Raw genomic sequence first — 22,894 nt, 5'->3', positions numbered from 1 at the left:
GTTTCCCTATGAGCATGATAGGTTGAATAAACTCAATTCTATGGTAGATTATCGGGCACTCTTTAAAAACAACGAGGTGAATCTGTAAGTGCTGATATGAGAGATTGTTTCCAAAAATATTAGTTATGCTTATGTGTGTTTTTTTAAGATTTATTTATTTATTTGCGTGATCATGCAAGGGGGAGGGGCAGAGGGAGAGGGAGAGAGAATCCCTGGCAGGTTCCGTCTTAAGCATGGAGCCCAACATGGGACTCGATCTCACCACCCCAAGATCACGACCTGAGCCAAAACCAAGAGTTGGATGCTTAACTGAGCCACCCAGGCGCCCTGCTTATATATGTTTTTAATAATGAATTCAGAAAACTGTTCAGAGAATTTTTCCTTTGAGAGTGCATTCTTCCTGTACTTTTTGAATTTCCTAACCATGCATATATGTAATCGTAACATCAAAAGTTGTTGTAGGAGTCTTGGGTCCAAACCATTTTCTGTTTTCTTTATACCTCTCTGTCTTTACAAGAAAATGGCTATCATATGTTATTAAAATTTTTTTAAACCAAAACAATTAATTATGTATTTATTCTTCTTAATGCTATCAAGTCATTGTTGACTTTGGGGGCACGTTTTCTGTCTTGCACATTTATATTCAGCTAGAATTAATTAGGGAATCCCCCCCCCACCCCCGCCACACCTCCACTCCCGTACTTCAGGAAATGATTATTTGTTACTGAGAATGAACAAGATGACTTCAGTGATCTCTGGTCTTCTGAGTGTTCTTGACCTCTCTTCCTGGTTTAATTACCATCCTTTGAGGCAGAGGGCGGCCTCCTGCAGACGCTTTCCCTGTTCTCAGGACATATGATCTTGCATTCAGTAATTGGTCAGGAGCTTTTCATAATGACGTACTTTCTGGCGTAAGCAATATGACCTCATGAACTGTTTCAGATGGTGATTTCTTTTCTTCCTCTTCTTATTTATTTATTTATAGTTTAAAGATTTTATTTATTCATTTGAGAGAGTGAGTGAGAGAGAGCGAGCCCCCAAGCAGGGGGGGAGTGGCAGGCAGAGGCAGAGGGAGAAGCAGGCTCCCCGCTGAGCAGGGAGCCCCATGTGGGGCTCGATCCCAGGGCCCCAGGATCATGACCTGAGCCAAAGGCAGAAGCTTCATCCACTGAGCCACCCAGGCGCCCCTCTTTTCTTCTTGACTTCCAGTAGGGGTTGAAACCTTTTCCACCTGTGTTTTGTCCGTATGGCTTCTGGCCTCATACACCCAACCTGGATGCATTTAGATGCTGTTTCCTTACAGGGAAGAATTGGGACAGGCAGTTCAAAGAGCAAAGGAACTGAAGAGACGAGAAGTTCGTTTTGGTTCAAAGCATTATAACTTGGAGTCTGAAATAAGCCTCTTTAGTGTTGGACTGAGTATCCTTAACTTCCTAACCTGCAGATTTTAGGTTTTTGTTCATGCATTATTGAGTGCCCAGCCTGTGTTTGTGTCTGTTTCCACACTTCCGTCTTTGTGGAATGGTAGGAGTGGGAGTCCACAGGAGAACATATCCAAGATAAAATCAAGGGAAGAATGATGGTAATAAGAATAATCTGGTGATTATTGAGGATTTTCTCTTAGTTTTTCACTGGGCTATACCTTGGGTATTTCTTTCTTAAATAAATTCCACGTATCAATGACAGTTCCTTCTTTTTTTTTTTTTTACTTTGAAAATTCAAGGCTATGAAATTATCGCAGTCCTTCTCTGTAGCTCTTTTGTTGTCTGTGTGAAGAGATTTGACTCCAATAATCTGAATTTTAGGAATTTGTTCCAATCTCAAGAAAAGAATTCAAAAGAAAAATTATTTATGCATAAAAAATATTTGTTGTTGAGAGAATGTGAATTATGGTATACCCATTTGGTAAGAATGTTATGCAATCAGTAAGATGCTAGTTATGAATTGCGTGTGGCAATACTAGAAAATACTCATAAGGGACGCCTGGGTGGCTCAGTTGGTTGGTGTCCAAACTCTTGATTTCAGCTCAGGTCATAATCTCAGGGTCATGAGATTGAGCCCCGCATCGGGCTCCCTGCTCATTGCAAAAAAAAGAGAAAATACTCATAAAAAAAAGTTCGTGTATGTGTCACTGGCCATCTCTGGGAAAATGTCTGTTTGGATGGAAAAGGCAGGAATGTTAAAGAAATTAGAAAAATATTGGGCACCTCGGTGGCTTAGTCAGTTGGGTGTCTGACTCTTGATCTCAGTTCAGGTCTTGATCTCAGGGTTGTGAGTTCAAGCCCTGTGTTGGACCCAGCATGGAGCCCACTTAAAAAAAGAAAAAAAGAAAAATAGTTTACTTGTTGGAATGTGAGAAATATGAATGAAGTTATTTAATTTCTTTTGATGTCATGAAGTCTGCCATAAATAAGAATGTGGAGAAAAAAGAAAGAAACAGACGACATGCCTTTTGGGAGAAGTATAAGGAGCTGAGAGTCACGGGTCTGGATGTGGTGACAAGTGACCTGGGCCTCCCGTGTGGACCCCTGTCTCAAATGGGTGTTCTCAGAGATGCGCCGTAGGGATGACAGTGACCTCTTTTAAAGGAGGCCTGACCTGGCCAGCATACCAGCCTTCAGGAGAGGGGGGCTACCGTCATACTTTGCAATTCATTCAAGCTCTAATTTTTTTTTCTTTTAACATCTTCTGCAGGTCCTTTCTCTTGCTGAATTCTTTTGGCCATGTATCCTGTTCATGATTCTGACAGTGCTACGCTTTCAAGAACCTCCCAGACACAGAGACAATTGTAAGTTTCACTTTTGCTGTACTTTTTGAATTACAGACCTCTGGAGAAAAGAAGTGCAGCTCTCTTTCCTCTGTTCTTTATAGACTCTGAATTCTAAGTGGAATGAATGAATATTTATTGTTGTATCACAATAGCTGTATTTCTGGGGGATGTGACAGTAAGCATCAATGTATATTTTTTTTCTCCTAAGAATGATATTCACACATGTCTGCTCCATCTAGCAGATAGATTTATTCCTCTAACTAAACTGCCTTTTTGGGCATAAGTTTATGTGCTATTATAAATATAAAAAGAGTAGAAGAAGAAGTAAAAGTGAGAGAGAAAGGGGTGCCTGGGTGGCTCAGTCAGTTTTTTGTCCACCTTTGGCTCAGGTCATGATCCTGGGGTCCTGAGATTGAGCCCCACATCAGGCTCCCTGCTTGGTGGGGAGTCTGCTTCTCCCTCCGCCACTCCCCATGCTTGTGCTCACTCTCTCTCACTCACTTTCTCTCTCAAATAAATAAAAAAAAGTGGGAGATACATTTCACAGTTTGCCAACATGATGCTAATGGCAATGGTCATTATATGGTGATGGGGTTGGTGGTGGTGATGATGATGGCAATGATAGTGATGATAGTGATAATGGAGATGATGATGGAGATGATGATAATGGTGGTGATGACAGTGATGATGGTGATGAAAATGAAGGTGATGATGATGGTGGATGATGTGTGATGGTGATGATGATGATGTCATGATGATGGTGATGGTGATAGTGATGATGGTGTTGATGGTATTGATGATGATGGTGATGGTGATGATGGTGGTGATGATGGTGATGATGGTGGTGATGGTGGTGATGGTGATAATGGTGATGTGTGATGATGTGTGATCCTGAGATGATGGTGACGATGGTGGTGATAATGATGATGATGTCATGATGATGGTGACGATGATGATGGTGTTGATGATGATGGTGATGGCAGTGATGGTGGTGACACACTGATAACCCATTACTGATTAACTTCCTCTGCTCCAGGAACTTTATCAGAAAGACCCTTTTGTTTATCTGGTCTGAAATCTCAACAGCATTGCTGCTTGAGAAGTGGTGGCCTGTTCTCTTTCTACAAGATTTATGCCACCTGAAATATGGATAATGTGGTTAATTCTGAAAATGTTACATGAATAAAGGGTTATTAAGGAATGGGCTTTATCTAAAATAGCACGTCACTATCCAAAATAATTTTTTTATTTACTCATTTGGTAAGTATGTATTGAGGTCCTGGCTGTGTCCAAGACCTTGTTGAGGATGGAATAGTGGACAAGGTGTTTTCCCTGTCCTTATAGAGCTTGCTGTTGGGCCAGATGATTACAATCCAGTGGCAAAAGTGTCACGATGAATTCTGCAGAGGGGCCATGTGAGCACAGAGGACAGGCGGCCAAGCCATGTTCAGGAAAGGCTGCCAGGGAATTGGCCTGTGAAACTTTGTTGGACTTAGACGTGCAGGAGAGGAATGATCTGGGCAGAGCAAGCAGCATGGGGGTGGGGAGCTCCTTATGACGGAGAAGCAGGGCTGTGGGTGGAGGAGTACACATCTCAAATCCATCAAAGGCTTCGTTTGATGCTGGAGATGGTCAACTCTTAAAGGCATGGAGGAGCCGTAGACCACACAGCATTAAGGCCCGAGGGAAAAGGCCCAAGGCAATAGTGGCAAAATGTTTTTGTGTAATTCAGTTGTAAATAACAGAGCATTAAAAGGACAGTACAACGTCTTGCTAGTTCAGTCCTGGTGGCCACGCGGGAAGAGCAGCCTGTGATGTTCCTCGTCTAACCGCTTACACCTGGTCCTTAAGAGTTCATCCGACTGTCCCAACACGGAAGTGGCGAGGGGAGCCCTGGAAATGCTTCTCAGATGTTGGCGTGGATGAGCACTGGTAGGAGGAGAAGGCTTTGTCAGAGCCTCAGAGGGCCAGGAGCCACAATCACTGAAGGACCACACTTTGAAACTCCATCCTGCTGCCCCCCTTGGCTGTGCCGGCATGGGCAAGTGACCTCGCCTTGGAAGTTTCTTCTCCATAATGACAGCGAATTTTACCTGCTTCCAGAACTGTCCCAAGGACTCAGTGAGAAAGCCAGTCATGAGCGTGTGCCCAGCATAGGGCTTGGCACACAAGAGATGACCAAGACACATCCGTGCCTCTCCCTCACCCTTCCCGCTGTCCCCACGCGAGGTGTTCAGTCTTGGAGACAAAGTATGTCCAGGACTAGAGTCCTCAATCTCTGACCCGCTGAGCACCCACTGTGGTGACCACTGTTCCTGACAAGTCCCTGAAGGAGGGACACAGAAATCATACTGGGGAAACATGCATTTTCTTACTAGCTGGGCTATGACCCCACATCTCTGTCTGGTCTCCTACCTAGCGCACTGGGCCTTGTGTTAGCTGAGAACTCCATTTGCCCCTCTAGCTTAAAAGCCTGCTCATTCATTTTTCATTCATTCATTCATTCATTCATTCATTCATTCTGTCATTTGTTCGTTCATTCATTCATCGACTCACACATCCAACTTTTTTTTTTTTTAAAGATTTTACTTATTTATTTGACAGAGAGAGAGACAACCAGGGAGAGAGGGACCACAGCAGGGGGAGTGGGAGAGGAAGAAGCAGGCTCCTAGCGGAGGAGCCTGATGCGGGGCTTGATCCCATAACGCTGGGATCACGCCCTGAGCCGAAGGCAGACGCCTAACGACTGCGCCACCCAGGCGCCCCTCGCACATCCAACGTTTAGTGACTGTCTTCTGCGTGCAGAGCAACGTGCTGAATGAACCCCCGGGCTTCATGGGTCTCCATGCCTTGGAGAGTACGATCATTTCCCAGACCAATGTAGGTTCACAGGGAAAGCCTTCTGCCAAGGGCCTACGAGCTGCCTCCTGTTAGGTCAGTAACTTCCAAGTTGCCTGTGGTCCTCAGCATCTCAAGCACTGCTGTCTGTCCATCGGGGGTGTGGAGGGCAGGGAGGGCGGGGGCACAGATGAACCGCACTTGATCGAGCCAGGCGCCTCGTTGTGGCAACATTTGTCCTGAAAACCCTTGGATCCTATCTGGTTTTTCTAAACTTCTTTGTGTTATGTGATCTTTAACAACTAGGCTTAAACGTTTAAGAATCTGAGGGGTAGGGGCGCCTGGGTGGCACAGCGGTTAATCGTCTGCCTCTGGCTCAGGGCGTGATCCCGGCGTTCTGGGATCGAGCCCCACATCAGGCTCCTCCGCTATGAGCCTGCTTCTTCCTCTCCCACTCCCCCTGCTTGTGTTCCCTCTCTCGCTGGCTGTCTCTATCTCTGTCAAATAAATAAATAAAATCTTAAAAAAAAAAAAAAAGAATCCGAGGGGTACTAGACTGAAAATTTTGCCCAAACTAAAAACTCCTAAATCTTCGTGTGAGATGAGAAGAGGTTTCTATCCATATTCTTCCTGCCCGTGCCTTGTTTATGGAGGACTGTGTCTGGAGGCCTGGCTGGGGAAGGGAGCTGGGAATACAGCGACGTGGTGAATCTTGCAGCTCTAAGGCCAGGCAGAACCACAGTGCCTTGAAGCGTGCGTGTGAACCGGGGGGGAAGGTGCTCCATACGAAGGCTTTCTTCCCTTCCCCTCTCCCTCTCTCTTTTCTTTGAGCGCTTAGACCTTTATTTTTTCATTTTTTATTTTCTTAAAGATTTAATTTATTTATTTGACAGAGAGAGAGAGGGAGAGAACACAAGCAGGGGGAGCAGAGGGAGAGGGAGAAGCAGGTTCCCCACTGAGCAAGGAACCTGATGCGGGACTCGATCCCAGGACCCTGGGATCATGACCTGAGCCAAAGGCAGACGCTCAACCAACTGAGCCACTCAGGTGCCCCCAAGCCTTTAAATTAATTACAGGATTAATAATATAATAACACCATCTTAGATACTATAGGTATTAATGTCTGCTCCTAGTTGTTTGGACTCCTCTCTTTCTTGCGTCTACACTCAGGTTTTTTGCAAGCCCGGGATCTGCCCAGCCGAGGTGTCTTCCCCTTTGTCCAGGCCCTTCTTTGCAACACCGGGTCAGCCTGCAGGAACATGAGCTACGCGGGGCCCATGGAGCGCCATCTGCGGTAAGAGAAACACAAGCATCCTCTTCAGAATTCATGCGAACAGACACGATGCATTTAGCAAAGCCTCAATAATTTGGGAGAGGTCAGAGAGCAAACACACTGGAGAATTTAGAGTTACAGGAAAATCAGTTGTGTTAAATGCGGACTCACGTGAGAATGGCTCCAGCTAATGACTGGTTTCGGGAGGTCTTTCCACTGCTGGTCTGGGAACCACAAAGTGACTGCTGATTTGCAAATGTCACTTGAGTGTAAGTTTGTTTCCTGTAGATTGAAAGTCTGGCTTCAAATAACTTGTTTGACCAACCATGCATTTTGGTGCCAAATGCCACCAAACCAGTGTTTGTGAGAGCCTGCTGGGCTGTTTCTGACCAGGTGGGCTGTTTCTGACCAGAATCCTGTTCGCGGATGAGGTCAGGTGAAAGTGGTGGTCATTGATTGCCTTCTTGTTGACTTACATGGGGCAGGTGGCCCTTCTTTCCTGTGCCAAGGCAACCCCTTTAGTAGCTTGGGGAGGGGTCAGTCAGCTTCGAAGACCACACAGAGAGAGCCTCTGTGTTTCCTGTGAGAAGAGTCAGAATAAAGGGGGTTTGACTTCAAGGATCCTGAATGTTCTAGAAGCTTCTCTCACTGGAGGTAGAGATGATGGGAGGGGCTGATGGTTCGACTATGCCAGGCATGAAGGATCTGGGTTTGGTTTCATCTGTGGCTCCTGGCGTTGGATAATATAAGACATGGGAAGGTAAAGCATGGTAACATATCCGATCTTCATCTTTCGACTCCAGTTACAAGAAGAAAACGGGAAGTTTCCGGATCATTTTGGACACATCTGGTACAGTGTTTATCCGTGGTACTTCTAGATATTTTTGAGACAGGTAATCTAAAAGTACGATATAAAGAAAATGGTTTAGGAACCATCTGAGGTCATAACCCCGAAATAGTCAATGGTCCTTTTGTGCGTGCGGCAAGTATGAAAGTGTAAAAGCGTAAAAGCCTCTTTCTGGGAAGTTGAGGAGGGCTCGAGCTTGCCAGCCTCTCCTCCCCAGGGCTCCCCTGATCTCTCCCTCCCTCAGAACGGACATTGAGGTACGGTCAAAATATGAAAAGTTAGGCTTTGCCCCCAAACAATGGTCCTGTTCCTGTTTACTTCTGGGCATCTGTGCATGTTTCTCGACCCCTCTGAACCTCGGGTTCTCATTTCCCCGCTTCCAGCGTCGTGAGTTTGGAGGACAAAATCCGTGAGTCACCTAACACCATGCGTGGCCCGGTAGTGATATCAAGTTCTTAGTCCTCGCCTATAACCATGAGAGACTATGGTTCCTCATCAGGAAATAGCCGTCTTCTTCCCTCCTGTGCCCCCCACTTCCCTACCCCCTCCTCACTTTGCTGAAACTCAGGGATTCTCCCAAACCCGATGATAGTGTTTCACATCCCATCCTGGGGGCTGGCTGTGCCTGGCAGGGGCAGCAGGAAGCCGTGGATGTCAAGGCCAAGAATGAAATGCCTCTCGGCGTCTACAGGTGCCCAAGGTCTGACAGGTGCAAAGTGAGTCAGGAAAGGACACTTGCAAGCAATGACGGAGATGGACACGGGGAGCGAGTCTCCCAGCTCCGGACCTGCCACTTGCCGCGCGGTGCTGCTGGCTTGTTCCCATAGCGGTTCAGATGTGAACTCCCTTGACCCTCAAAGCCGCGCAAAGACTCCCTTCTGATCGCTCTGCGGGAGCTGGCTCGGCTTGCACATATCAGAGAACCAAAGTGTCCATTTCAAGTCTCTTTAAACATTATCACCCTGCATTTAGTGTGTGAATTTCCGCGCCCTTTGTCATGCTCCAGGGGAATGTTCACTCTGGGCAGAAATCCCACATTTCATCTGCTGTAGGACAGGAGTATGAAAATCAACTTCCTTGTTCGTGGCTTTGTGGGGAGCTTGCCCTTGGCTCCGACAAGAGGATCTCCGGACTCCCGCGTGAGTCATTCCTGCAAGCGGATTAAGTGGATGTTCTCACCATGTCAGGAATCATTCCTGTGTTTTTAAGGCAAAGCCGCGGCACAAAAGCAAATCTCATGCCCATGTGCCCGTTGCCCCCTCTCTCCTTGGCTGACTCCGTAGTGGACACCGCGCACCCTGGGACTGTGTTCGCTCTGGCGTGGGATGCCCTCCCCTCTGTGGTCCTCACTGCCCTCCCGTCGGCTTTGTCCTGTTTCTTGCTTCTCAGGTCCACCCCCAGTCCTTGAGGATGCCCTCCCGTCCCTCCTGCTCTGTGGTCTGACTTCCTGCCCCTCCTCCCAGCTTCTGGGCTTGCAATGCACATTTGCACACTGTCCTGCGTGTTGTCCCCATTTCCATCTTTCCACTTTTGTCCATTCCGGGGTCCTTTACAAGTAGCCGAACCCTCGATCTCCTTCTGAGGCAGTTAAGAGTTCCATCCTCGTCCCTTGAAACGATGGAGGTCACGGGATGTGCATGAGTACGGGCGCTGGAGAGGGAGCTCAGGAGGATTCTGTCTGTGCTCATGGCCCCGTCTGTCCTTCTGCCATCACACACCTCTGTCCCCGCCCCCTTCATGCTGTCCCACCTCCAGCCTTCGCACGGTCAGGCTGCCCCCTCCGTGGTCACAGGTCCCCCTCCCCAGGAAACCCTGGCCCCCGAGCAGCTTCCTCTGTGGCCCCTCTGTGGCATGTGGTGTTAGCAGTGGTTCCTTCCGGATGCTCTTGCCCCCTGGACCTGTTCCACCAGACCAGGGGCTCCTGGGGTTGATCTTGTTCCAGACTCTTTGGGTCCCCACTCCCCTCGTGACTTTGGAAAAGAAGGGGCACCATTAGGGTGTTTGGAGATGGGAGCGTCAGGACGCCCTTCTTGGTGACACTGACGTCTCCCCTCGCAGGCCCAGCTGGAGGGTTCTGGCCTCTGCACTGACGGACCCAGCATTTTCTCCTTTTTTCTATCAGGCTACAACTGTGGCCCTGATTTCAGCTTCTTCTCCTTCAGGCCCCTCCTTTCTCCTTTACAGTTTTCTCTGTAAAGAGCCAGGGAGGAAAGACGGGTCCACATGGTCCTGGGGCTTATGTCTAGGCCCCTTTCCGGAGCTTAGCCAAGAGCGGCTCAGCACGAGCAGAAGGATGCCAGCCTGAGTGCTCAGGCCACCTGGCCCACCAGGAAGTGCCCCCCATGACGCGGTCACCCCGATGTCCCTGTGTACCCCACACAGCCTTCCGGAGTTCCTTCCCTGAGTACTCTCTGTGCCCAGCAGAGCTGCCTCTCAGTGGAACACACAAGAACGTGGGGAATCAGGTGTGTTCTGCTAGCTTTCGTTTGTAAATTTCTCCCCCAGTAAAGCTTGTTTTATTTGTACACCATGTTAATATCCCAGTTTTTTTTTTAAGATTATTTATTTATTTATTGGAGAGAGAGAGAGAGAGAGAGAGAGGCGCACAAGCAGGGGGAGCAGCAGGCAGAGAGAAGAGGGAGAAGCAGTCTCCCCGCTGAGCAGGGAGCCCGATGCGGGACTCGATCCCAGGACCCTGGGATCATGACCTGAGCCAAAGGCAGATGCTTAACCAACTGAGCCACCCAGTCGCCCCAATATACATTCTCTTCCAAGTAGTTTTGTCTTTCATGCTTAAGTATCACATTCATCTGGGCTTGGTGTGTCTGGATGGGGTAACAACGATCCAGTTGCTTTTGTTTTCCCATTTGGGTAAGCGATTGTTTTAGCTCCATTCACGGAGCCCACTGATCTGCAGTGGGACTCCCCACGGACATTAGGCTTTCCTTGGTGCCCTGGGGGCTCCCGACCCTTCTAGTTCCAGCCAGCCTGGCCTGCACCTCATGGCTTTCTTCCTGGAGCTCTCCAGCGTGTTCATGTCTGACAGGGCAAACCCTCCTACCCTGCTTTTCTCCTGTAGGGAAGTCTTGGTGCGTCCTTATTCATTTTACAAACTCGTCGTCAAGGTCAGCGAGAAAATTCTGCTGGGATTTTGATGGGCGTCGCGTGGAATCCCACGATCGCGATGAGCACCTCTCCACGTGGCTCGCTGATATTTTCCCCGCGAAGGCCATGGATACCTTTCCTCAAACTTCTTCCTACTTACCGTGTATTTTTTGTTGTTATTGCAAATGGCATCTTTTTAAAAGTTACGCCCTGTCATTGAGTTTCCCTCGTGCACTGGAAATACAATTAACTTTCAAAACCCAGCACCGATCTATACAATGATCAATAATAAGTAAGTATCCGGTGAGCTTTGGCGTGTTGGTTTAGCTAGGCAGCTGCCACGGTGATGGGGCTGGAGAAGGTTTCCATTACCCCCCAGTGCTCTGCGCCCCCTCCCAGGCCAACCCGCCCCCGCCCTTACAGACCCAGGAACAACGTACCTGCTTGCTGCTGTCCCGACTAGATTCAGGTTTGTCTTTTTAAGAACTTCATGCACAAGATATATCTTTGCTGTCTGGCATGGTTCACCCAGCAAAATGTTTCAGGATGTAAGCATGCACCGTGCAGGTGCACCCAGGGGTCGTGTTTCCGCACGATGGAGGCTCTATTCAGTCCTAAAACAAGGGTAACATAATTATAAAGTGGGTTCGGGATTCCAAACTCAGGGACATTTCAGCACGTGCTGAACTTGGCTTCTTACACGGCTCGCAGAGCAGAACACGAGACAAGCCACACAGCAGACGAACTCAGGGGCAGGGAGTTCACCAGGCAGACGGGAAGTCTGTCTGTGGGGGGCACACTGCACGGTGTAGACACGTGCCATCCTGTTTACGTACTCACCGCTCACGGATGGGCGTGCCATTATCTCCAGTTGCGACTACTTAGGAAGAACCCCGCTGTAAATTTGCAGAAAATGTCTTTGTAGAGAGTGGAGTTGCTGGGATAGGTGTTTCGTGGGTATTGAGCTTCATAACACTTTTCCACACTGTTTCCCAAAACGTTTGTGCAATGTTCCACTCCTCACGTCGGTGTACGAGGGATCCAGGGGCTCCACGTTTTGCCAAAACTTGGTGTTTGGTGTCTCCTTACTTTTGGCCATTCTCATGGGGAGTCGTGTTATCTGAGTGTAGTTTTGATTGTATTTCTCTAATCGTGAATGATGTGACCATATCATGATTTATAAGAAATAGGTATGTGTTCTGAGTGAATATTCCTTTTGGTGTTTGGTCTTCATCCCCGGTTTCTGGGTTTCTGGCTCACCGCCCCCAAATCCCTGGGCATTTCCTAAGTGCTCAGAATTTAGCACTCATGTCTTTGTTATGTTAATGATGGTGAATCTCGGACCCCTCCCCGGGGCTGGGGGTGGGGTGGGTACTGGTTGTCGGGGGAACTAACCTGCTGATTAGAGGGGTGGAACTTTCAGGCTCCGCTTCCTGCCCCGCCCCCCACTTCCCAGGAGGGGTGAGAGGCTCAAGGTTCAATCAACCAATGGCCCATGATTTAATCAACCTTGTGCTTGTAAGGGGGCCTTCATGAAAAGCCAAAAGGATGGGGTTAGAGAGCTTCCGGGTTGGTGAGCACACGTGGAGCTTGGGGACCGTGGTGCCTGGGGAGGCATGAGAGCCCTGTGCCCCCTCCCCAGAGCTCCCCTGGGGCAGCGCTTCCGTCTAACTGTTGATTTGCATCCTTCCTCATATCCTTTAGTAAACTGGTAAATGTGTTTCCCTGAGTTCTAGAAGTCATCCTAGCTAATTAATCAACCCTACGGAGGGGAGCGTTGGAGCCTCCAGCGTGCAGCCGGTCGGTCAGGAGCACGGACAGCAGCCCGGGCTGGCGTCTGGAGAGAGGTTGGATGGTTCTGGGGGACTGAGCCCTTCGTGGGGTGTGTGTGTGGGGGGATCTGGCGCTGTCTCTGGGTAGATGGTGTCAGAAGTGAGTTGGATCCTTGGACAGCCTGCTGGTGTCTGACAATTGCTTGCTGTTGTGGAGGGGGGCGCTCCCCACGTTGGAATTGGGTCTTGGAACCGTAAGAGAGATGGTGAATTATCTTTTCATGTATTTATTGGCCATGTGAACTTTGCGTGTGTGAAGTGTTTGGTCAAATCTTTTTACAACTCATCACTGAATTTTAAGCTTTGTTTTTATTGAACTCTTAGAGTTCTTTACATGTTCTGGATACAAGTCTTTTATCAGAAAGAGGTATCATGAATATTTTCTTCCTGTTTCTGACCTGTCTTTGGAAGAACAGCAGATGCTTTTTTGTTTTGGTTTGGTTCGGTTTGGTTTGTGCTTTTTGTGTTGTTTTACGTCGTTGGAGGTCTTGAAGACGTCCTCCTAGAGGAAAGAAGGTTTTCTTCTTTTAGAGGTTTTTGCTTAGGTTTTTGTTAAGGTGCACGATCCAGTTTGAGTTAATTTTTGCACGTGACGTGGGGCCTGCGTTGGGCTTTATCTGCTTATGGGAGCTCAGTTGTGTTAGTAGGGTTTGTTGAACAGACGATCCTATGCCCATTAAACTATGTTGGTTCCTTTGTTGAGAGCCAGTTTAATCCGATAATCACACGGTAGTTGCGTTCCTGTGCTCTCCTATTTTAGTGATCCTGTGACTTCCCTCGGGCAAATGTCCTCAGTAACCATCGCTGTAGAGAAAGTCTCAAAATCGGGCGATAGAAGACCTTCATCTTTATTATGTTTTCAAAATTATTTTACCTCTTCTAGCTCTTGAATTTCCATGTAAACTTTATTTTATTTATTTATTTGTCAGAGAGAGAGAGAGCACAAACGGGGAGCAGCAGGCAGAGGGAGAAGCAGACTCCCCGCTGAGCAGGGAGCCCGATGTGGGACTTGATCCCGAGACCCTGGGATCATGACTTGAGCTGAAGGCAGACACTTAACCAACTGAGCCACCCAGGCATCCCCTGTGTAAACTTTAAAATCAGCTTGTTTATTCTTACCAAAAAACCCTGCTGGGATTTTGATCGAATTACATTGAAAATAAAGCCTTCTAGAGAGTTAATTCACATACCATATCATCGACCCTTAATTAAGGCGTGCAATTCAGTAGTTTGTACTGTATTCACAGAGTTGTGCAACGATCACCACTATTTTAGAACATTTTTCATCATTCCAAAAAAACTGCAAAAGACAAAAAAACCAAACCACCTGCATCCATTAACATTTACTCCCATTTTCTCCCCATCTCCCCGACTCCTAGCCTACATATCCACTAACCTGCTTTCTGGCTCTAGAGATTTGAGTGCTCTGGAGATCTCAGAGACGGAATTAGGCAATTTATGGGTGTTTTCGTAACTGGCTTCTTCAACCTCAAGTGACATCTCGAAGGTTCGTCGCAGGCGGCAAGTGTCAGTCCCTTCATTCACTTTCGGGACTGTATTCCGTCGTGCAGCTGACCTACAGTCCGTTCATCTGTTCGTAAGCTGATGGTCCTTTGAGTTGTTTCTACATTTTGGCTGTTGTGAGTTACACTGCTATGAACATGGGTACACAAGTTCATGTCTATGGGAGGTCAGATGGTGACTCTGTATTTAATGTTTCAAGAAACTCCTTGTTTCCAGGATGGCTTCCCCTCTCCCCCCACCGAGCTGCAGTGTATGACGGTTTAGTCGATCCACATTCTCCCCGGTGCTTAGAGTGTAGCCACCCGGGTGGGTGTGAAGTGACGTCTCTTTGTGGCTTTGATTTACGTTTCCCTGATGGTGCATGATCTTGATGAACTTGAACTTGGCCATCTTATTATTATTTTTTAAAGTAGTCTCCATGCCCAATGTGGAGCTTGAACTCACGACCCTGAGGTCAAGCGTTGTTCCCTTAACTGACTGAGCCACCCAGGTGACCCTGTTTAAAAAATTTTTAATGGGGACAATCGCTGCTAGTGGCTTTGTAATATATCTCTTAGGATTTTTCGCATACACGATCATGCCATCCAGAAATACCATTTTACTTCTTGCTTTTCTTGCCTGGATGCTTTTTCTTTCTTTTACTTAGAAAGTGTAATGTGTTCTTGTTTACCTACTTTGTCTCTGTTCAACTTTAGATCACTGATTTTAGACCTTTTCTAATGTAAAGATTAAAGCTTCGTATTTCTGGGCACTGCTTTACGCCATCATAAATGTCGATATGATGTATTTTCATTTTCAGTACGTTCAAAGTATTAACTGAATGCCACGGTGGGTTCTTCTTTGATGGGTGGGTTCTTTGTAGGTCAGAGACTTTATTTCTAAATATTTGAAGATTAATCCTTAAATCTTTTGATTACTAATTTATGTGTAATTCCTCTGTGGTCAGAGAACGCTACGTGATTGAGGTCTCTAACTTTGTTGAGGCTCGTATTATGGCCGTAGCCTATGCTCTCCTTTGATGAATATTTAACATCAGCCCAAAGAAACGATTTGCCTTCTGCTGGCGGGTGGGATGTTGCGCGGGTCTTCAACATCTTTACTGATTTTCTGTCCGCTTGTTTCATAAATTAACAAGAAAGGCACCGAAGTCTCCAATCATGATTGTAGAGTTTTCTCTTTTTCTGTTCAGTTCTCTTGGTTTTTGCTCCATTTACTTCCAAGCTCTGGTGTCAGCGCACACACGTTCGGACTCATTGACTCGTTTCACGTGAGCTAACGATGCTGTACAGTGACATATATTATGCATAGAATGTGTTTTATCATATATGCAACAACTGATTTGCATAATACACCATATATTCTAGAAGGATATGGAATCTCGTTCTCCCCGGTTATATCCATGTTTTGAAGTCTGCCATGCTGGATATTTATGTAGACGTTGCAGTTTTCTTTGGCTTAGTGTCTCATGATAGATCTTTTCCCATCGTTTAACTTTTTGGCTGTCTGTGTCTTAAACAATTTACAGTTTATACAGCATATAGTTGGTTCCTGCTTTATTATCCAGTCCGACAATCTTTGCTGTTTAATGTATGGACTGTTTATATTTAATATATTGGAGTTACGTCTTGGCGCTTGCTTTCTGCTTTTATTGTCTCTTCTCACCCTGGTTTTCCTCTTTGTTGCCTTTTATATGTAAATGGAGTATTTTTCATTTCACTTCCTGCACTATTGACTTATTAACGCTAGCATTTTGCTATATTTTTCTACTGACTTTGGCCGTTTCATAGTTGTGTATGTGTATCTGTAGAAGTGATTTCTAGAAGCAGAATTGCAAGGCAAGAGAGGAATACATTTTTTTTTAAAGACTTTATTTATTTATTTGAGAGAGAGAGCACAAGCAGGTGGAGGGACAGAGGGAGAGGGAGAAGCAGACTCCCCACTGAGCAAGGAGCCTGATGCGGGACTTGATCCCAGGACCCTGAGATCATGAGCTGAGCTGAGGGCAGACGCTTAACCCACTGAGCTGCCCAGGTGCCCCAAGAGATGAATACATTTTTAATTTTGATGGTGTTTTCCAAATGCTCCTTTATGAGTATTATAATATTCTGCATTCTGTCTTCCAAGATGTGAGGATAGCTTTTTCCCCATGCAGAGACCAGGAAAGGTCTGGTTGAACTTCTACGTTTCTGTCAAGAAACTGATGAGAAACGATACATCAGTGCAGTTTTATTTGCTTTTTTCTTATTATGGGGATGTTGAACCTATTTCTATATCTCCATGTACAATTTATACTTATTTTCCTATGAAATGTTTATTCATGTCCTTTGTCTGTTTCTTTCCTCTTGATTCACTGTTTTTCTTCTTGATATCCAGAGGCTCTTTACATGTTAAGGAGTTGTACATAAGTCGTCATATTAGTTGTAAATATTCTCACCTGAGTTTGTCATTTATTTTTTGACTTTATTTTTTAACTTTCATCTTGAAATGATTATAGACCTGAAGAAGTTGTAAAATGGTTTATTGAGTTCAGTTTCCTCAAGTAGTGACATCCTCTATAACTCTAGGATGACATCAAAACCAGGAAATGGACATTGGTACCATTGTGAAGTAGACCATAGGTCTTATTCTGTTTTCATCAGTTTTACACCCACTCATTTGTGTGGGGGTGTGTGGGGGGTGTGTATTGCTATACAGTTTGACCTCTGTATAGGTTCACGTAACCACCATCACAATCCATATATATCTTGATTGTGTTCCGTCAATATCTTGTATTGGTTTGATCAATGCCCAGACGATGCCCATGCTCTCCCTGTGTAGCCGTGGTCACCCCTCCATCCTCATCTTGTCCCCAGCAAGTTCTAGTGTGTTCTGTGCTTCCATACTCTTCTCCTTTGCAGATATAATTGTATGTAAGTTATATTATGTATAATTATGCAGAATGTAGATAAATTTATGTAAGGTTACGTAAGTTGAACTGTACAGAATGTAACTTTAGAAGATTGGTTTGTTGTTTTTCATGGAACATAATGCTCTTAAGTTCCATCCATCTTGTTGAGTGTGCCGACTGTTCATTCATTATTTTTTTTTTTTAAGATTTTTTTATTTGACAGAGAGAGAGAGAGCGTACAAGTGAAAGGAGAAGCAGAGGGAGAGGGAGGAGTAGGTTCCATGCTGAGCAGGAAGTCCGATGTGGGACTTGATCCCAGGACCCTGAGCCAAAGGCAGCTGTTCAACCCACTGAGCCATCCAGGTGCCCCAAACTGTTGGTTTTCTAACTGTGTTTTGCGAGGTCCTCATTCTGTCACTCGGGACCTGTATCCCTCACCAGAAGTCTGACTACGGACTGAGTTCTGGTCTCTCCAGCAAACCCGGAAAACAGGATATGACCTCTACATCTCAGGGGCCAGGGAGGAATCTCGGGTGCGAAGCAAGCAGGGGGAACCCAGAATGTGCTGGGGACCGAGATTCACGTCCCTACATCACTCACCACCAACACATGTGGTCTGGAGTCGGCATTAATTTTTGGAAGAGACTGAAACAGAGAGAAGATTTCTTGCTCTTCTGTCCTCAGGTGGGGGTGCCTCAGACTTGGCCCCTCCTTTCTAGCCCAGACCATGACAAGTTCAGGGCTGGCCTTGCAAGCACCTGCCCTGCCCTAGTGAGGGAGAGTGGCTCGCGGCCACACAGGCAACTTCCACATATTTCTTCTCTAACCCCCGGGAAATACAATAGGATGAGAGCAACCCAAAGCAGTGTTCCTAGAATTACTTTTGCCTTTGGATCTAGTTGTCTTTCTCTCTTTCTCTCTTTCTTTCTTTCTTTCTTTCTTTCTTTCTTTCTTTCTTTCTTTCTTCTTTCTTTCTTTTTTAAGATTTTATTTATTTGAGACAGAGAGAGAGATCACGAGTGAGAGAGAGATCACGAGCAGGGGGGAGGGATAGAGGGAGAAACAAGCTCCCCACTGAGCGAGGACCCTGACCCAGGACCCTGAGATCACGACCTGAGCCGAAGGCAGATGCTCAACTGACTGAGCCACCCAGGCGCCTCTGGATCTGGTTGTCCTAAGAAATCATTCTAATTCTGTAAGAACCTTTGGTCTTATTTGTGAACTGGTAAGGAAAAATCACACAGTTGGTGATAGAAACACTTACTATATTCCTTTATCTTGCTTGCCTGTCCCTGCAGCTCTTACCTTGAAAACGAGTCCTATCCCAGAGTCAGGTGGCTTAGCTCTGCCCGTCATTCTTATTTACACACAGCTGGGTGCTGGACTCTGGGCTGAGGCCTTACACACCTTCCCGCTGCTGACCCCCCACCAACCCTGTTAGGGGGATAATATTAGGGTCCTGTTTTAAAGAGGATTTTCCGGGATGCCTGTGTGGCTCAGTCGGTCAAGCATCCCACTCTTTTTTTTTTTTTTTAGTATTTTATTTATTTATTTGACAGAGAGAGAGACAGCCAGCGATAGAGGGAACACAAGCAGGGGGAGTGGGAGAGGAAGAAGCAGGTTCCCAGCGGAGGAGCCTGATGTGGGGCTCGATCCCAGAGTACCAGGATCATGCCCTGAGCCGAAGGCAGACGCTTAACGACTGATCCACCCAGGCGCCCCAAGCATCCCACTCTTGATCTCAGTTCAGGCTATGATCTCAGGGTCATGAGTTCGAGCTCCGTGTTCCACACTGGGTGTGGAGCCTACTTGGAAAAAAAAATGTAGTAAAGAGGATTTTTCAAGGGAGACAGTGCTTGAGAAACACTCTGAACCCAGGGGAACCCTCAGTGGGGAAACTGAGGGGTGGGCCTGAGCACTCCTCCCGCTTCTGAGATCCTGAGGCCCTTTGCTAGGAACGCGGGTGTCTTACTACAGCTGTTCCTTGGTTCCTGGTCCTCTGAGAGGGTGTTGGCAAGTGGCCTTTTTTCTTTTCTTTTTTTTCTGATTCTTTTGCAAGTGGCCTTTTCTTATGTGTCCTGATCCCGCCGCCCCTTACAGCATTCTATACTTTGCAAGGTTCCAGCATTCCTTGGTAACAGACCAAAGACACACCTGGACTCAGGAAGGTGGAAATTGCTGTCCACCCCAATCCTGTTACAGTTCTGGGATTTCCCTGGGCCACTCTCTCTCTGTCTCTCTCTCACACCTGCACACACTCTCGAGCACACACACATCAATATTTAATCTGGGATTTTCTGTGTATTTTTTCCGCTGTAAACATTTCTCCTGTTAGTAATAGTTCCTAATCCCGTTTTATGGACAATCGAGGTAGTTTTGAAATAATAATTAGAAAAAGAACGGACAGGGGTGCCCGGCTGGCTTAGCGGGTGGAGCGTGCGACTCTTGACCTTGGGGTTGTGAGTTTGAGCCCCATGTTGGGTGCAGAGATTACTTAAAAAGAAAATCTTAGGGGCACCTGGGTGGCTCAGTTGGTTAAGTGTTGGGCTCAGGTCATGATCCCAGGACCCTGGGATCGAGTCCCACATCGGGCTCCCTGCTCAGCGGGGAGTCGGCTTCTCCCTCTACTGCTCCGCCTGCTCATACTCTCTTTCTCTCTCAAATAAATAAATAAAACCTTTAAAAAAAGGCTTCAAAAAAAAAAGAAAAAGAACACATAACCAGTTCGTCATTACAGGGAAATTTGCCTTGAATTACAGCAATTTCTGTAATGTGCTAGTTTGACGGGCTCCGGTTAGAGCTTCCAGGGGTCTCTTAATCCTTTATACAGAAATAATAAGGGCTTTCTTGTGCTTTTGGAATTCTGACCCCTTGGGGGTGAAGGGCACCCTTTAACAGGTGAGGTTTCTGTGGGGTGTAGGTGACAGGTGACAGTCAATGCATGGCTGGGTGGGTCTGGCCCTGGCTTAGCCGTGTCACTGCACTCGCTTCCAGCAAACCCACTTCGACTCTCTGGGCCTCATTTCTTTTTTTTTTTAAGATTTTATTTATTTATTTGACAGAGATAGAGACAGCCAGCGAGAGAGGGAACACAGCAGGCGGAGTGGGAGAGGAAGAAGCAGGCTCACAGTGGAGGAGCTCGACGTGGGGCTCGATCCTGTAACGCCGGGATCACGCCCTGAGCCAAAGGCAGACGGTCAACCGCTGTGCCACCCAGGCACCCCTGGGCCTCATTTCTATGTGTCTAAGTGGGCTCTGACCCGAAAGGCCCTGAATTGGCTTTATCCATCTGTCAGTGTTGGTTGGCTCTGTTCTGACCTCATTAAGGTTAAATGACCGTGACCGAGGGAGGGGTCACACAGCCTGGTCATTATCTCAGGGCAGGTTTACCTGTGACAACTGTTGCTTCGTGGTCACTGTGTTCTTTAATTTGTAAAGTACAGGAATTGGGAGCGAACAAATCCTAATGAGCTCTGCCACTTCCTAGTCCGGAAAAATGTCCCCCAGTTTTAATTGCTTTTTTCTCTTGGACGTGCTGCCTGGGATTGGACAGCTGGTCACTTCAATACGCTCCTGGCGGCTTCTGAAATAATTTCCTATTTTATTTTAAATGTGCTGTGTCTTACTGATTAAAACTAGGTTCAAAACTGAATTTGAGACCCTCTGTAGACAGAATGGCCTGTGTGGATTCCAAAGGTGGCACGAAGGTTCTCTCTTATTTACTAGTAAAAAAAAAATCACCTTCCCTCCATAGGTGAGATATGTAAAGGTAAGCGGAGGATAGGATAGCAGTTTGCCCTCATTTTCCGAGTAGAATCGCACGGCGTGCGTTCTCCCACACACGGGGTGGGTCCACGCACACCAGGGTCTGGACCGCTGGGAGGCCTGGGTTTCAGATGGGGGTTACAGATCCCCACTGGCGTCCCAGCGGTCCCTCTGCTCGCGCCGCTCCGACCACCCCTGCTGGCAAAGGCCAGGGGACCCTCCTCCAGAAGCACGTATGATTATACAGGTGACTGGTCTCCTGGGATGGGTCCTGGTATTTTCCTCTGAGGTCACTGCTCTGACGGACGATATTGCTTCTGTAGTTTACGTCTGTTGTCTGCTAGCGGTGAGATTACTCAAAGCTAAACAAAATCAAAGGCAACTAGAAAACCAACCGCGTGTTTCTCCCACATGTGACAAAGGGAAGGGATGCTATCTTTAAAACCCCAGTAAAGAAAACAGTGAACATCGCCATCGAAAATGGGACAGAGGCTTGAATATCCAGCCCGCCTTGGACCCCCTCCTGACTGCAGACACCCCTGCCACCCTGGGAAAGGGCTCTCTGGCCTCTGTCCTGGTGTCCACGCGGCATCGGGAATGTGGGCCTCAGGGACACCCCCACGTCTGCCCTGCACAGCTGTCCTGCTGTCTTGGGGTGGAGACCCCCCTCCCACCACTACCCTGGATGTCCTGCGTCCTTCCCTCTCCCCAAAACCCCTGTCTTCATGCCTGGGATTTGTCCTATCAAGTGTGCAAGATGTGCAGACGTGGAAATCACCACCTGGCGAGCTCTTTGCTGTCTCGGAATTGGGTCACCCTGGAAGGGGCTGTCCCTCTGGGGGCAGCAGTCAGCAAGGCCCAGGGGTCGAAGCCTCAGAAATATAGAGAATAAAAGGGGTGTGGCATCACACGCCCCAGAAGTTCATTCAAGGTCCTCTCAGTCTACTTCCAGAGGATGTGAGTCTGTCCATCTCTTTCTTTCTCCAAAGCCTGGTCCCTTCCATCCTGTCCTCCTGAACCCTGCCTGCACCCCACAGTCAGAGGGCTCTTCTGGAATTGAAAGGAGACCCCGTTGTCCCTGGCGAAGCCTGTCCCAGCCCCCCCTGCTCTGGTGCCCACGCGGGGTCCTTCCCTTTGCACCTGCTCCCTCTGCCAGCACAGCCCCGGCCCCCAGTGTTTCTGTGGCTGGCCCCCAGTCTTTCTGTGGCTGGCCGCTTCGTGATTCAGATTTCAGCCCGAGAGGCCCAGGGAGGAGGTGTAGCCTCCCCTCAGTCCTGCCTAAGCGACCCCTGGACACAGACCTTCCCCTTCCCTCCCCAGCTCCTCACCCCACTGTCGTTCTGGCAGCTTCTCTCTGGACCACTGTCTGAAGACACACCTGTCGCCTCCCACCTATGTCCTCTGCACGCAGGGCCCGGGCTGGTCACGGGGTCACGTTCCCAGCACCTCTCCTAGGATGTGCAATGCGACAAGTGCTGAGTAAACCAGACACGTGGAGCTAACACACAGATAGAGTGGTTGAGCGTCACAGATGATAGATTGAGGACAACATTCTAATTTCCAGTTGGCGGAGATTTTTGTAAAGTGATCATTTCCCTTCCAGATCAAGGTCACGGAGAGAGGGCTCTGCAGGGTAGGCCAGGTTAGTTGAGAGCACGTTGGCGCTGGGTCTCGAGAACCTTAGAAACGCCCAAGAAATGGGATCCTGTGCGGGGCGTCCCTGTGATATTCATTCCACTTCTCTGAAGTTCGTCTAGGTTCCGGGCTGCAGCTGGTCGGCACGAGAAGGTCAAGGACCTGGCCTTCCTGGAAGAGATCCAGGACCTTGCCGAGGAACTTTGGGAAATCTTGGACAAGGCAAAAATCCTACAGGAACTGTGGGCAAGAAGATCCAAGGCTCCAGGCAAGTCAGTCTCTACCTGGACTCGGGCTGAGCGGGGCCCACGGAGGCGGAGCGCCCAGAAAGTCCTTAAGATCCTGTTGATGCGTTAGTTTGCCTTTTGGTACCAGGTTGTGGGATTGTGGGGCTTGGAAAGAGCCGCGCCCTCCGTGC

At 47.6% G+C, this 22,894-nt stretch overlaps 1 protein-coding gene across 1 annotated transcript in view; it reads left to right on the top strand.

The window, feature by feature from the left end:
- The first annotated feature begins 2,566 nt into the window (after positions 1-2,566).
- ABCA13 (ATP binding cassette subfamily A member 13) overlaps positions 2,567-22,894 on the top strand; it is a 357,421-nt gene continuing 337,093 nt past the window's right edge. Inside the window, exons 1-4 of the mRNA XM_057304334.1 lie at positions 2,567-2,572; positions 2,695-2,788; positions 6,779-6,902; positions 22,590-22,744. Of these exons, the coding sequence (XP_057160317.1) occupies positions 2,567-2,572; positions 2,695-2,788; positions 6,779-6,902; positions 22,590-22,744 (379 nt within the window). The remainder of the gene's footprint in view (positions 2,573-2,694; positions 2,789-6,778; positions 6,903-22,589; positions 22,745-22,894) is intronic.

This window comes from Ursus arctos, unplaced genomic scaffold (assembly GCF_023065955.2).
Source record: "Ursus arctos isolate Adak ecotype North America unplaced genomic scaffold, UrsArc2.0 scaffold_3, whole genome shotgun sequence".
Classification (NCBI taxonomy): Eukaryota; Metazoa; Chordata; class Mammalia; order Carnivora; family Ursidae; genus Ursus; species Ursus arctos.
The sequence above is the reverse complement of the archived record's forward strand: the minus strand, read 5'-3'. Positions and strand labels throughout refer to the sequence as shown.